Source organism: Helianthus annuus, chromosome 17 (assembly GCF_002127325.2).
Source record: "Helianthus annuus cultivar XRQ/B chromosome 17, HanXRQr2.0-SUNRISE, whole genome shotgun sequence".
Lineage (NCBI taxonomy): Eukaryota > Viridiplantae > Streptophyta > Magnoliopsida > Asterales > Asteraceae > Helianthus > Helianthus annuus.
The window spans coordinates 143,739,515-143,754,687 of record NC_035449.2 but is presented as its reverse complement, the minus strand read 5'-3'; the positions used below and the strand labels follow the sequence as shown (position 1 = coordinate 143,754,687).

Genomic DNA, 15,173 nt, shown 5'->3' with positions numbered 1-15,173 from the left:
GTCCTAATATCCCAAATAAGATTATAAAACCAATTTTATAAACTGGCCATCAACATATAACATCATAATAGTTATTGTATAAAATCAACTAATGAAAGAAATAAAACTTCATTATATTTCAAAAAAACATGTTCATAACAAAAACATTAACCATAAATAAGTTATAACATTATCTAACATAAAGTCTTAACATTTAACAAAGAAATTAAAAACAATTAAAGAAATATGAAGCATAAAATCTTGAGTCATCATGCGTCCTCAATCCTCATGGACTACCTACAAATAAACCATCCATGTATAAGCATTAAGTTCCATGATATTAAAATTATTTGTATCACAAATTTAACAAATACATACCGAGATGAATGGACAGGGCCATGCGATGGGTGCAGTAATACAATCTTGAATTGTAGAAAATAAACCATATGGTCTTACCAGTTTTCATCTTTTTTTATTGGTACTTGAACGTTTACCTCACACCATCTGGTCTAATCTCTGTACCACCAACTAGATCATTTGGGTCCAAGCTCTGGATCCTTCCTCTTGCTACAATCTCGGTAGAGTTTAGAATGCTTTTGAGGAAAACTTCATCTCCGACCTAGATTTTAGTTTTCAACAAATATTTACTAAACTCTAGTCATAATAGTGCAAAAAATCATTTTACAAAAAAATTAATAAAGTTTTATACTAGTAGGCTAACATTTTTATAGAAAAATTAAGGAAAATTGGTTTTTAAAGATTTTTATAGAAAAATACCCGTAAACGTTGATGTCCATTGGTTACATTGGGGAAATGTTGTGATGCAAGAGGTTGAACACTGGAACCACCCCTTGACCCTTCCATCTCTGATACTTGGGCTCGTAACTGGACCACAATACTAGTAAGTTCTTCACATTGAGACTTCAATTGGATGTTTTCTCTATGACATGCTGAACGACTTGGTATTACACCCCAAACATCAGCAACACGAACACCCAGACCATACATAACCGCATCACCATTTCGATCATTACCCATTACTTTAGAAAAAAACATCATCTGGTCCAGGCTTATCGATCGAGCCCTCGGGAAGATTAGAACTAAGTTGTTGCATCTGTGCCTATATTAGACATAGTAACAAAAATAAGGTATGTATTTTTAAGAGCATCAAGAACACATAGAAAAAATATGTGTATGAATATATAAGCATATTATTTACAATTGCATTTGAAGCTTCCAAACTTTTAGTAGTTCCATCTTTGGAGAAACATGCACGAAACATTTCCAGTCGACTTGGATCTTGTCCCTTAGATGCCTGTTTGAATAAAAAGAAAATAAGTATTAACAATGGATATCGACATGCTACATTAACAATTGCACTATCTCATACAATCACCTTTGGCTCTTCCCGGACTCGAGCATAACTTTTTTTACCCATTACTTGAACCATCTTCTTCTTTGCCCGATTCGCCTTGTTTTTTTCACTTACGAGTTTCAGTAGACAAGTGAAATTTCAGAATGGGAAATAAACTAATGTTATTTAAAGTGGTAGGCTATTTCATACCTTAGACTTTTCTTTATTCCAATACTTCACAAGTTTCTTCCATTGTTTTTTTGCACTTGTTTTGGCCTAGAACTTATTTGTTCCTTCAGTGACAAAGACGGATCATGGTATAGTTCCTTAACTCTTGCCCTCCAGTTCTTCACCTTCCGCCCAAATGATTGCAATATCCAGCCTTTAGCAGCTTCAGGAATATCAAATTTTGTCTACAAATGAAACAGGTTACATGAGAAAACAAATACTTAAGTCATTAACATACATATTTTTAATTATGTACCTTTAAGAGTGCAAGCAACGCTTTTTTGGCGGCCTTAACTTTATTCCATGGTTTATAAATCGGACAATACTTTCCACTCCTTGAAAGGGTTCCCATGAAATGGGTCAGTTGACTACTTTTGTCATTAATAGGTTGTCCGTGTTCATTAACTAAAATAGGAATTCTATCCCCTTTTTCTTGGGCCCAAACCTTTGGCATACGCGTTGGTCCTCTCACTCTTTTACGTACATTCCGAACTACAAAAAGTGAACATGATGTACATATATACATTAAAAAATACTAAATATATGATTTAACCAAAAAAATAAGCAATCAAGTAGATAGAATAAACCTGCTTCATTTTCTTGTTGTGAACCTTCATGCTCTTCTTCATTTTCTTGATCTTCACATTCTTTTTCAACCAGTTCATCGTTCTGATTTTCTAAATCATTCACTTGTTCTAAGTCTTCCATGTCTTTACCTCCATCATCTTTAAAACTATCTTGTTCTTCATAAGCTTCATTCATATCTATATCTTCAATATCATCAAATTCAACATCATCTTGTTCTTCATTGATATCTATAGTTACAAAAAAGGTAAGCATAAAAAACAGTTAATTGAATCTAGACTTAATATTAAGTAAATATCATAAATAAAATATTTGAAAAACAAATATAGGTACCATGAAATCTCATGTCACGCTCCCCGTGGTCATCATCGTTGTCAACTGCAGATAACTTTCTCTTAGCTACAGTTGATCTCCCACTTGTATCAATTACTTGTCCCTTTTGCATATGAGATTCTGAAGATGTTAGCACACAGGAGACAGTCGGAGCAATGAATCGTTTCTGTGCTAAATTAGTATATCTTTTCAGGGACTACGGAGCAATGTATATTGGACGTTGTTTCTGTAAGTCGAATTGTTAGAGAAGAAACCGAAAGAAATTATATTATCCGTATTTGATATTAGTACCTTTTTAGAGATTTTTGTAGCAGCTTCTTGATAATCTTGCTCAACGTCAATATCAGAACCAGGCATATACTCTACATCTATATCTTTCTTGCTGGTATCCATTGATTTGTTTTTCTTTTTCTTTGTTTTGTCACTCTCTGCTAGACTTGTCAAAGATTTAGCAATATTTTTCACTCCCAAAGCTTGTAATTTTTTTTGGTTCTCTTGAATCCTTGACATTCTACTCCTTTCATAAGCATTCATACGTCTTTTGGAGCTTTGTCCTTGCATACTTTTATCTTCCATTACTGGTGTATACAAAAAAAAAAAATCTTATTAAATCATTCATAAAAGGCTCAAATAAATAAGAAAAATAAAAAATAAAAATTTATAAAAAGAAAATCAAACTTAGCTGGTGAATTTTAGGGCAAATTTTATCAAGTATTTCATTTGTGCATTTCTTTTCTAAACGCTACTCTGCTCTCACTCAGGAAACATCTTAACCCTATTTTTCAAGCATTTCATCTTCCAGTTATTTCTGTGTAGATTCAATCATTGAATCAATCTATGTAGATTCGATCTCTCTGAAATTCCTTATTTGTTCATCTCAATTATCACATCAAAACTTCACAAATCGATTATATAACTTTTAGTTTACACTTGATTTCGTTATCCATCGATTGGTGTATAGTTCATCTATCTCAAACCTGAATTTGGGGATTTGAAGAAGGAAAAGCAAGCAAGCACATCTGATTTTGATTTTTTAGAGGTTTTGAAAGAAGTACACCTGATCAGCAATCTCTCATATTGCCATAGATACAGGTTCGTATATGTGATCCAACTTCTATCGTTTTCGTGATTGCTACTATTACATTCATCAATTAGATTGTTAATTGAGGTATTGTCAGTTTGGCTTATGATATCTAGGGTTTAGTTTTCATTTAGTGATGAACAAGTGTGATGGATATCTGAGTCAGTGGTTATTGTTATTGTGTATAAATTTAGGGCTTCTGGTGTGTAATGTGTTATACGAGTATGTTGACTTCCATGTGCTGCGCTCTAGAGTTTTGGCACTGTAATTGCTATAAATTATGTTAGTATTAGATGTTAAGTTGATTAACAGATCAGACAATTAGAGGTATGCCTTATGATGGTCTTGTTTTGATAAAAATTTGAAGATTTATTTCTACATTTTGTATTAAAGGAGCTGACGTTTGCGCGCGCTGCGGCGGGATGTTAGTTATAATGTTGAAAATAAAAAAAAAATGAGTAAATAACTAACAAACAAATCGGTAAATAAAAATTTTAATCAGCAACTAAGGTGCATAAGTTGCAAATACCTTGTAATTTGTAATTTCTCAGTTGCTAACTTGAAATCAATTGGTTTAAACTGTTAGCTAGAATATACCAAAATAAAGTTAGGCTAATAAAAAGAGTCGGCCTTGTGAAGAAAATAACAGCAGTCTCGTGGAAATTGATGGAATAAATGAGTTCCACATAAAGTGGGTTATTTTATGTGGAAGCTGGTTTTGTGTTTTATAGCGACAAAGGCCGCTTTGACGTCTCGTGGGGTTTCGTGAATGGATACGTGATGCAGTATTTACGGGTATGGGGAAGAGACCTTGACCGCATTGTCGTCTCGTGCGTCATGGTTAGAGCAGTGTGGTGGCATCTTTGTGTTTGGATGAAAATTCTTGTAAATATCTGAGCCGTGTTGTTTTGGGCTTTGATGGATGATTTGCATAGCATTAAGGGTTCGGCTACATGGAAAAAGTTTATGGATTTATCTTTGCTGCAGCCTTATGGAGAATTTAGAAGGCTCGAAATGGATTGGTTTTCGAAGAAGTGCCCTTTACAGTCACAAAAATCGTGGAAGAAATTAAAGAGAATCCTTTGAGTGATCGAACCCCTTTCATTGAGGTCGAATGGGAGAGATGACGTGCTTTTAGTATTCACGATACAATATTATAATTTACTTCTGTTTTTGGGATTTTCAGTCTCTTTCTGCCCCTTGTTCTATTTTTTCCGTTATTCCAAAAAAAAGCAGTCTAATATGCTTTCTTAAAGATACACCCCAATCTCAATTAAACTTGCAAATGAATGTAATTAATTGCAACCCAGATGAAGTTCGTAACTAATGGCCCAACAGTATTCAATTTAACATGTCTTCCAACTTGATGGCCCAATTTAATTTCGTTAATCAATTCTTATTTAAATTTCCAGTGCACAATATCCATAATCATCATCCATCTAAGAATATACATCTTTTTAAAAAGAAATTCGAAACAGGTCAAATATCAATCTAACACATGCTAAAACATAAAATTGTTCAATTAAATCTATATAAATATGAAAATCACATTGCAAGATATAAAAGTAGAAGCATTAACTTCAATTTTCAGTACATAGTCATACTTGTTTTTTTTATATCTCTCTAGTTTGAATTTGTTGTGTTGGTTTTGATTTCATCTCAGATGAGACGGCTTCGAGCAAATCTTGGCGTTATTTCAAGAGCAGATGGGTATGGTTTCAGTGTTTAACATTAGTACATGTAACACGTTTACACAAGATTAACGATTTGGTAAATCTCAAATGTGTGTTGGCTGATTTTTCTTAATTTTAATGGTGGTGGGTCAACAGCTTTTGAGATGGGGAACATCAAAGGACTTTATGTAAACCTAGGGTATGTGTCGGGTCGGTTTGGAACGGTACGGGTTACGGGTCGGGTCGGCAAGGGACGATGGAGGTCGGCGGCTTTTTATATACCCGTGGATATAGAAACATTGCCCCACTTTAATTTTGCAAAGCACCCTATACATTTACCTATTTGATGGTGTTTTATCTATGATTCTTATGCAATTACAATTGTTATTTAATTACTCGATGTTTTGATTAATAGTGTAAAATTGCGGGAACGACAAATATGACAGGGGCGGGAGAAAGGATTGATTAGCATTTACATAGTTGAACATGCTGCGTTGCTGACTTAAAGGTATGATAATTGATAAAGAAAATTAACTTTTTAACCCACCAACAGTGCTTGTGTTTTGTTTTGTTTTGTTATATTAATATCTAACTTCGTTACAAACCATATCATACAGTGCTAAGCATTCCAGAAGTTTTACACTCTATACACCAGTCGTCAACATTACTTGCTCAAAGAACAACACTCGCAGTATGACTCCTTTTATGTAAGTTGAAAAGTTTTATAAAAAAGTGGATGAACAAGATAACAATGCGAGATTTTATGAACCAGTGTATCGGCTAGAAGGTAATTTCGATTGGAATATGGTAGTGATTTTAATTGGATTAGATGATTTTTAATCTAAATTCTTACCCCATTAACATCATTGAAATTCAATATCAATAGCAACCGAATGAGATAATAACGAAAACAACAATCAGTGAGTTACCTCAAGTGGAAATCGGTGAGAGTTCAAAGCGTACTGCCGTCTATAATCACGCGTCGTGCCACCAGACTTCTTCGCAGCAAACAAGCAGGTTAACAAAGAGTGAAGGGGAGGTGAGAAGGAACTGTGTGTGAGGGTTTTTGTGAGAACGTGGCAGAGTGGGGGATTTACGGATTGATTTAGAGTGATGAACGAAATTCAAAGCTTGATTTGGTTCGTTTGACTTTAGATTGAAAATTATGCGTTTTAATTTTATATATATATTTAGTCACCTATATCTTTCCTATAATTCTTTGTTTCCTCATATACAAGATCCTTTGATGTCGTTTTAAATGGATCGGATATTGTATTTTGAAAAAAACTAGTGGGGGTGACTTAAGCTGATGTAAAATCGTGTTTGTGAGTTGTACCAACTGCATTGAAAGATGTACTTTTTATTTTAATGTTTTTGCTATAGCGACTTGTACAATGTGTTTTGAAAGTTGTATTTTCATAGGGGTATGGATGACATTTTACTCAAACTAGTATTAAGCACCCCTTGCGTTACGGCAGGGGCGAGCACTAATGTCACATTACTGCCAGCGACCTCCGACACTGAAGTTAGGGCGTGTTAATGCAAAGAAATTAAATCGAAAGTAAAACATAGAATAAAATAACTAAGTTGATCTAGGACTCGCACGTTAAGATGAACCCGCGTCTATTTTTTCCCGTTTGACAGGTTTATCGTAATCTGTATATATTATATATCATTACCACTATACAAATCATAATGCATATATTACAACAACCGTTGCATCAATATGGTGCAAATTATATTTATATAAGATTTTGGCTAAATTAATTATATTATTATAAATAATAATAATTTACAAATAAAACAATATAAATTTGAATAGATCAAACTGATTGAACATGGTAAGATAATGAAACCATTATTTGATTAGGGCACAACCACTTAAACACAATTTACAATCATAAATGCATACAATACAGGTTGAACATGGTAAGCTAATGAAACCACTATTTGATTAAGGTACAACCACTTAAGCACAATTTACAACCAAACATGCATACAAATTATTTGATTAAGGTACAAACATTTAAGCATAATTTACAACCAAAGATGCATACTATTTGATTAAGGGGAGTGGGGGTGGTTACAAGTGATGGAATCCCATCACTCACAAACATCCAATCATGTTCCGCCATGTCAGCAACCACTATTCTATCACTCACAAGCATCTTTTAGTGGCGGTGGTCATCACTAGTGATGGAATTCCAACGTACAAGCATTAATACACAACGTACAAGTCATACACATACAATCAATTTTTTACAACGCGTGATATGTTCAACGCGTTCTTTTTTTCACGAGTGATGGGAGTGGTGGCAGCGGTGTTCCAAAAAAAACGAGTGATAGAATTCTATCATGCTCCCACCCCTACTCCCCTAAGGTACCATTAAGACGATCTCGTTTATCTCTATCCTACGATCTTAGTTCCATAAAAAACGGAATATGGTCAATTTATTATTATTACATTGCGGTTCAGATCTATTATTGTCTATTGTGATCCATAAGGCCCAATATAGTCCATTAAGAAATTTTGATCTACTATTGTCCTTGTGATCCACTAAGGCCCAATATGGTTCATTAAGACATATATGATTCACTATTGGCCAATGTGACATATCAAATCCCAATAAGGACCATTAAGACACATACGATCCACTATTGTCCATTGTGCTTCATTTAGGCCCATATGGTCCATTAAGACATGTGTGATCTACTATTGTCCATTATGATCCATTAAGGCCCAATATGGTTCATTAACATATCTATGAATAACCTTTAGCCACACATTTTTATAAACGTGTGGTAGGGCGGTTTTGCCAAAAGTGTGGCCGTAGCCCCTTTTTTCACGTAGTGCCGGTTCAACCGCCCGATAAAACCTGGTTCAACCGGTTAAACCATTTTAGAACCCAACCCGATAGATGTTTCAGTTAAATCTAGTCATGTGCCTTGCACATGAGGGCATTTTTTGTCAATTCACTTGAATGGAAAGAAGAAGTTAGCGTATCATGGTATCGTCCTTATTACGTGTTGGCAAATTTGGAAGGCTAGGAATGAGCTAGTGTTTGCGGGGAAGCATCCGAAGGTTAAGGAGGTGTTTAGTGCGATCAAGTCTATCGGGTATCTTTGGTTTAGGAATAGGTCGAAGTATTTAGACGTTTCATGGGTCGAGTGGTGTAAATTTGTATAGTGTTTTCTTGTTCTTTGTAGTTGGTTTGGCCGCCCGGTTGTTTTTCGGGCTGGCCTTGTTTTAATGAAGTTCTTAAAAAAAACAAAAGTTTTAAAAAATAAAAAGATTATATATACGTACATAAATAAACAAACCTTCCATGTTTGCACTTTAAAAAAAACCTAAATTAATGTATTAGGTCTTTTGACTTTTTGTATTCATGTTCAATTCATTGGTTCCCTTTCCTTGCTTTCCCTGTCCATCGAAGAAACAAAAGCAGAACCATACCATTACTCCAAAATCAATAGCTCCTTCGTCATCGTGACCTCCACCGTCGTCCAACTCTGGCAGCCACCGCCCACCTGCCCTTGAATTCTCTCACTCTCAGGTGTTTTTTCTATAACTTTTTCACTCAGTTTGCTAAAATTTTTGTTTGATTTGTTGATTATTATGTGTAAATTCTTGAAAGTTGCTATATGATTGAGATATGATATAAATTCTTCATTATCTTCGTTAGGGTTTGAATGCTATCCAGATAATGCTTTCATTGCATAATTTATCAATACTAAATTTATCTTCATCAATGTAAGTATCTAAATAGGCAAAACAGTTGGATGTTGTTGGGCTGAATGCTTTTCAGATAATGTTATCACTGCATAATTTATCAATAAATTAAGTTAAAAATAGGAATCAGTATTCACATATTAACACATGGCGAAGGGCTACAGATCGTACCATATTCTCATATTCTGGTTTGTCCCTTAAAGTTGCTGTTTGAAACCCCAACATTCCCTAACACAACTGATGCAAACAACGACTTTGATTAAATCGCTGATTAGGTTCCAATTAACTTTATCACTGCAATTTATTTATCAATAAATTGTCACGTGAAGGATTCAATTAACTTTTTTAAAGGTGTGTGAAACTTTTTTTTAAAGGTTTATGTTGTGTGTAAAACTGTCACAAAGAAATTAAAACCAATGCCACATGCTACTATTGCATTTAAATTTTGTAGTGTAAATGCCTACTACTATATTCTGCATGTTGGTTTAGGCCCAGTTTACACACTCAAACAAACACTAGAGAAACTCAAACTCTTGTGATATTAAGCTCTCAAATATGGAAGGATAAATCGTTGTACGAGAGAGTCAAAAAGAAAGATGAAAGGCTTAATATTATTGAATAAATAATGGCTAAATAACCGGTACACACCGTGACCCACTCTTCTACTTAATTCGCCTCCATAATAATTAGAAGTGGTAAAATGGGTGGGTTGGGTAGGTTTGGGTAATGGGTTAGGATGGATATGAGTTAGGATGAGTTTTTTAAGAAAAAGGTCAAGATGGGTTTAGGTCACAATGGGTTTCGGTCATGATAGGCTAAAAATTAAAAAAAAAAATTAAATATTAAAAAATTAAAAAAAATCAGAAATTTTTTTTTTAAATTCAAAAAACATCAAAAGCATAAAAAACTACCAAACAATCCAATAAAAACTCACCTTCTTATGCCCTTTTAAGTTGTGTCAACATCCCAAAGCCACCAGTACACCATGAATGCATATGATATACCTACACCTCTCCCCAAAACTACAAGTCCCCTGTATCCAAAAATTACAAACCTTATCTTTCTTAACACCAACACCAACACCAGTACCACCACCTCTACTGTTAACATTATTATTATTATTCATATCACTAGTATGTGTATGACATGAAGTGAAAATGAAGTTGAATATCTAAGGCAATCAACAAGTAGTTGTTTTATTCAGACTTATTATTCTTTCCACAATATGCACAATTTACAAATTGTTTTCCAAAAGGATTTACATTCTCTTTTCAAGACATATGAAATCATGAACTAACAAACAACATAAAAGAGAGGCATCTAACCCATCATTTCAGTTGGAATTTACGTTGCGATCGAACTTTTTGTGCGAACACAAAGGTACTTTCTGTCGGCACTTTGGACTTCTAGTAGAAACGAGAGAAATGGTCCCACCAGATGTAGGACTCTAAAACCACCTCCCATTTTAGCGAATCAAAGCTGCATTTGTTCACCCGTTCCGACCCGGACCCGTTTCGACCCGAACCAAAACAACCCTTTTTTATAGTTGATTAAATCTTCTCTGATAGTTTGGTTAATTAGTAATTTAAGTGTTATAAATTAAAAGGTAGTGTGCTTAATTGCTAATTTAAGTGTTATAGTTGTGTTAAACAAATTTTTAGTTTACTTGAGGCCACCAAATACATTCTTTAATTACTTATGAATTGGGTGCATGTATATGACTTATGAAATTACTAATTGTTTGTTTAATCCAGTTTTAAGATGGATACGAGTTGGATGTCTTTACCAAGAGCTACTACTGAATATGAAAACGGTCTTGACAAATTTCTTGATTTTATCTTTTCTACCGAGGGTAAAAATGGTCAAATATCATGTCCATGCATTGATTGCAGTAATCAAATATGGGTTGATCGGGAGGAGGCTAGAACGCATCTCCAATGTGTCGGGTTTATTAAAGGCTACAGAATTGCACCTTTTATTTCCGAATCATGTGAAACTCCTATGTTGGATGCTGAAGATGACATGCAAGGGTTGGTGCATGATGCATTCAACGGGTTTGGTGAGAACATACATGAAAATGAAATAGGGACACAAAATGAAAGTCAAAGTATGCCAAACAGAAATGCGAAAAATTTTTATAAAGCGTTAGAAGATGCAAAGAAAGAACTATATCCTGGGTGTAAGAAGTTCTCGGTTCTTTCTTTTATCATTAGACTATTTCATAGTAAGTGTATTGGGAAATGTAATGACAAGGGTTTCAGCATGATGCTTGATACATTGAGGGAAGCCTTCCCATATGCTTCCATACCGAAGTCATTGTATGACCTAAGGAAGATAATAAGAGAATTAGGACTTAGTTATGATAAAATTGATGCATGTCCTAATGATTGTATGCTGTACTGGAAAGAAAACAGTAAGAAAACAGAATGTGATATATGTCATACGTCAAGGTACAAAGCAAATGAAAATGATCCTGATGATGAGTTAACCATACCTGATACGGATAAGAAGATTAAGAAGATTGGAGCAAAGGTTTTACGTCATTTTCCGCTCATACCACGGCTGCAAAGGTTGTTTATGTCATCTAAAACTGCTGCCTCCATGAGATGGCATGAAGAGAGTCGCACGAAAGATGGTTACTTGAGACATCCTGCTGATTCCCCAGCTTGGAAAACATTTGATTTTAATTATCCTGATTTTGCCAGTGAGTCTCGTAATGTCAGGCTTGGTTTAGCGAGTGATGGGTTTAACCCTTTTAGAACAATGAGTGTTTCTCATAGTACATGGCCTGTTGTTTTGATGCCATATAATCTACCTCCTTGGATGTGCATGAAACAACCTTATTTCTTTTTATCTTTACTTATACCTGGCCCATCAGCTCCTGGGAACAATATAGATGTTTATATGGAACCGTTAGTAGCTGAGCTACAGGAGTTATGGGATATTAATGGAGTAGAGACTTATGATGCATCGACAAAGAGTAACTTTCAGATGCGTGCTTCTTTGTTATGGACGATAAGTGACTTTCCCGCTTATGCGAATTTATCCGGATGGAGCACAAAAGGAAAACTTTCATGCCCTTGCTGCCATAAACATACAAAATCACAACGCTTAACTCATGGCAACAAATATTGTTTCATGGGACATCGTCGATATCTGCCAGGTGATCATGCTGTTCGGAAAGATAAGAAGTCTTTTGATGGCACAAAAGAAACGGAGAGGCAACCACGTGGCTTAACAGGATCAGAAGTACTTGATGAGCTAAATGGTTTTGAAATTAAATTTGGAAAACTTGTGAAGACCAACCCTGATCTACCATTTAACTGGAAGAAGAGAAGTATTTTTTTTGAGTTACCATACTGGAAAACTAACTTGCTACGCCATAATCTAGATGTAATGCATATTAAGAAGAATGTTTGTGACAGTGTCGTTGGAACGTTAATGAATCTAGATGGAAAGACCAAGGATCATTTAAAAGCACGCCTTGATTTGCAAGAAATGGGTATTAGACCTGAACTTCATCCTAAAGTTCAGAATAACAACAAAGTGTATTTGCCACCTGCTTGTTTCTCAATGGATAAAAAAGAGAAAGATATATTTTGTCGTGTTCTTAAAAAGGTTAAAGTTCCAGATGGTTATGCAGCTAATATATCAAGATGTGTAGAGTTAAAACCTCCAAAACTGTTTGGCCTTAAAAGTCATGATAGCCATATTTTGATGCAGCAGTTGCTTCCCATTGCTTTGCGAAATGTGTTACCTAAGCACGTGCGTTATCCTGTGATGAAGCTATGTCGTTACTACAAACAGTTATGCTCAAAAGTTCTTAATCCAAATGATTTGGTTCAAATGGAAAATGAGATTGGAAAAATCCTTTGTGATTTAGAAAGGATTTTTCCGCCATCATTCTTTGATGTTATGGTTCATCTTTCGGTTCATCTTGCTTCAGAGGCCAAATTAGGAGGGACAGTTCATTACCGTTGGATGTATCCAATCGAGAGGTGTGCGTTCATATTTTAGTAAACACTTTTTTTAAAGATAATATTGAATCTGATCTTAATATTTTTTTTATCACTTAGGTATTTATCTACATTAAAATCTTACGTCAAAAATAGGAGTAAACCCGAGGGTTCCATTGCAGAAGGATATTTAGCTGAAGAATGCTTGTCATTTTGTTCATTGTACTTATCAAGTGATGTCGAGACCATACATAGATGTCGAGACCATACATAATAAGACAAGTCGGAATTATGATGACGGTGGTTTCGAGGATATTTTACCTATCTTTTCTATGTCAGGTCGGCCGATTGGTGCTACAGTGGTAGAGATACTTGACCTTGACATTTTGGCTAAAGCACATTCATATGTGTTATTCAATTGTAGTGAAGTTGATGAATTTCGAACGTAAGTAGTTATTTAGAAGTTGTGAGTTCCATTTATTATATTATATTTAAAATTGTTTTTGTTGTTGTCATGATTCTCATCTTTTGACATTGCAGAGAACATCTGACGAATGTTCGTCATGAAAATCGGAAATTACGTGAGCGCGAGATTCAGCGTTTACATAGCGAGACTTTTGAGTCGTGGTTTCAAGATCATGTACGGAATAGCATAGATGTATTACTTTTAAAATACAACTTTAATGATACAACATTTTCAAGCTTCTAATCGCTAGATGTATAACGAAAAATTTAACACATCTTGCCTTAATTCAGGTTGAGGAGCTGCATACCAGAGGGGATCATAGAATCACGGAAGATCTAAGAAACTTGGCAAGTGGCCCAGCTGAGTTTGTGAAAAAATATAAGGGATTTATCATAAATGGTTTCCGATTTCACACAAAAGATCTGGAACAGAATAGGAAAACACAAAATAGTGGAGTTATGCTTGAGGCCATGACAAATAGCTTCTCAAGTGCTAAAGATAACAATCCTATCGTGGGAGATGTAACATACTATGGGGTTTTAAATGATATCATTGAGTTGGTATATGCTGTTGACAGGAAAGTAGTTTTGTTCCATTGTGATTGGATCTCGAATGGTTCAAGGAAAAAGCAAGATGAGAATGGGTTTACTCTACTCAATTTTGAAGGTTTGAACCCTCATAACGACCCTTTTATACTAGCTTGTCAAGCACAACAAGTATTTTATGTTGCAGATCGTGTTGACAAAGGATGGAAAGTTGTGATCAAGACAACACCTAGAGATTCTTATGACATGAATGAACAAACATGTCTTGAGAATGTGGAAACACATTTGCAGAGTGACACATCTACGGGTCCTCAACTTGATGATAATATGAATATTGAATTGGTTAGAAGGGGTTTAAATGGGACCGTTGTTGACAAAAATACCTTAGTTTTTGACGGAGATGAAGATCTATTTGAAGCTGCTTCATGATTTCAATTAGTTATTTAATAATATGATTTTTTTCATCGCATATTCAATACTTGTATTTGATTTTTTTTCTGCATCGCTGATAATAATTATTTTTTCATCGTTATTGCTAGTTTTTTAATAGTTATGTCTATGTGAACAGATATGTATCACAACTAGTACATCTGTTGGGTAAGATCAGATCTTGCCTCGGATGTTCTATCATAAAGTACTGCGGGTTGGAACTTACTTGGAATAGATGGAGTAGTTTTGACTTGTCATGTTTGGGCTAGACAAAAATTCTTATGTACTTTAATGTAATGGTGTAACCGTGGGGTTTGGATGGTGTATACCCCAACACCTTGCTCGGTTTTAATTTATGAATGAAAGTTTGAGTTTGCCATTAAAAAAAATTTGATTGAGTTTGTATCCCACTTTCAACCAGATCAGAAAACCACAACCCACGATGGAAAGAATGTAGCAGGATGAATGATGAAACTTTAGTTTCAAAATTATTTTTTGTTTACTACCATCCCGTGTAATCACGGGTCAATAACCTATTGTTATTATGAAATTCTAGCGAATAAACATCCTATAAAACTTATGTTTTACGACTCAAATATGAAGTATCCTATTACGGTGTATTATAATAACACCATAATGATTAAGCGTCCTATAAAGGTTAAAGTTATAAGGCCCTAGTGTCAAGTGTCCTATTAAGTTATGTTATAATAGAACTCTAGTGAATAAGCATCCTATAAAACTGATGTTTTGTGACTCAAATATCAGGTGTCCTATTACAGTGTATTATAATAACACCACAATGATTAAGCGTCCT

The 15,173-nt window shown here is 34.7% G+C and overlaps 2 protein-coding genes across 10 annotated transcripts; one reads left to right on the top strand and one right to left on the bottom strand.

Annotated features, from left to right (window-relative positions):
• Window positions 1-244: 244 nt before the first annotated feature.
• Window positions 245-3,053, bottom strand: LOC110941239 (bifunctional lysine-specific demethylase and histidyl-hydroxylase NO66-like). The gene is made up of 9 exons (XM_035986889.1): window positions 2,771-3,053; window positions 2,480-2,705; window positions 2,149-2,376; window positions 1,818-2,053; window positions 1,544-1,746; window positions 1,376-1,463; window positions 1,199-1,294; window positions 757-1,099; window positions 245-598 (listed from the first exon to the last, which is right to left on the bottom strand). The coding sequence occupies exons 2-5, from the start codon at window positions 2,589-2,591 to the stop codon at window positions 1,570-1,572; spliced, it is 753 nt and encodes a 250-aa protein (XP_035842782.1). The 5' UTR covers window positions 2,592-2,705; window positions 2,771-3,053; the 3' UTR covers window positions 245-598; window positions 757-1,099; window positions 1,199-1,294; window positions 1,376-1,463; window positions 1,544-1,569.
• A 110-nt stretch (window positions 3,054-3,163) lies between these two features.
• LOC110935802 lies at window positions 3,164-14,462 on the top strand. 9 transcript variants are annotated; one of them, XR_002589442.2, is made up of 6 exons: window positions 3,178-3,571; window positions 5,224-5,270; window positions 5,390-5,432; window positions 5,649-5,741; window positions 5,851-6,020; window positions 6,120-6,602. XR_002589442.2 is itself a non-coding variant. In XM_035986888.1 (6 exons), the coding sequence occupies exons 3-4, from the start codon at window positions 10,965-10,967 to the stop codon at window positions 13,191-13,193; spliced, it is 2,151 nt and encodes a 716-aa protein (XP_035842781.1). In that variant the 5' UTR covers window positions 8,581-8,787; window positions 10,718-10,776; window positions 10,856-10,964; the 3' UTR covers window positions 13,194-13,364; window positions 13,460-13,559; window positions 13,676-14,462. The 9 variants fall into 9 exon arrangements, 3 of the variants coding, with proteins under 3 accessions (XP_022033848.1, XP_035842781.1, XP_022033847.1); XM_035986888.1 differs by lacking the exons at window positions 3,178-3,571; window positions 5,224-5,270; window positions 5,390-5,432; ... (1 more) ...; window positions 5,851-6,020; window positions 6,120-6,602 and adding exons at window positions 8,581-8,787; window positions 10,718-10,776; window positions 10,856-12,961; ... (1 more) ...; window positions 13,460-13,559; window positions 13,676-14,462; XM_022178156.2 differs by lacking the exons at window positions 5,224-5,270; window positions 5,390-5,432; window positions 5,649-5,741; window positions 5,851-6,020; window positions 6,120-6,602 and adding exons at window positions 10,718-12,961; window positions 13,040-13,364; window positions 13,460-13,559; window positions 13,676-14,462 and having other exon boundaries at window positions 3,164-3,571.
• The last annotated feature ends 711 nt before the right edge of the window (window positions 14,463-15,173 follow it).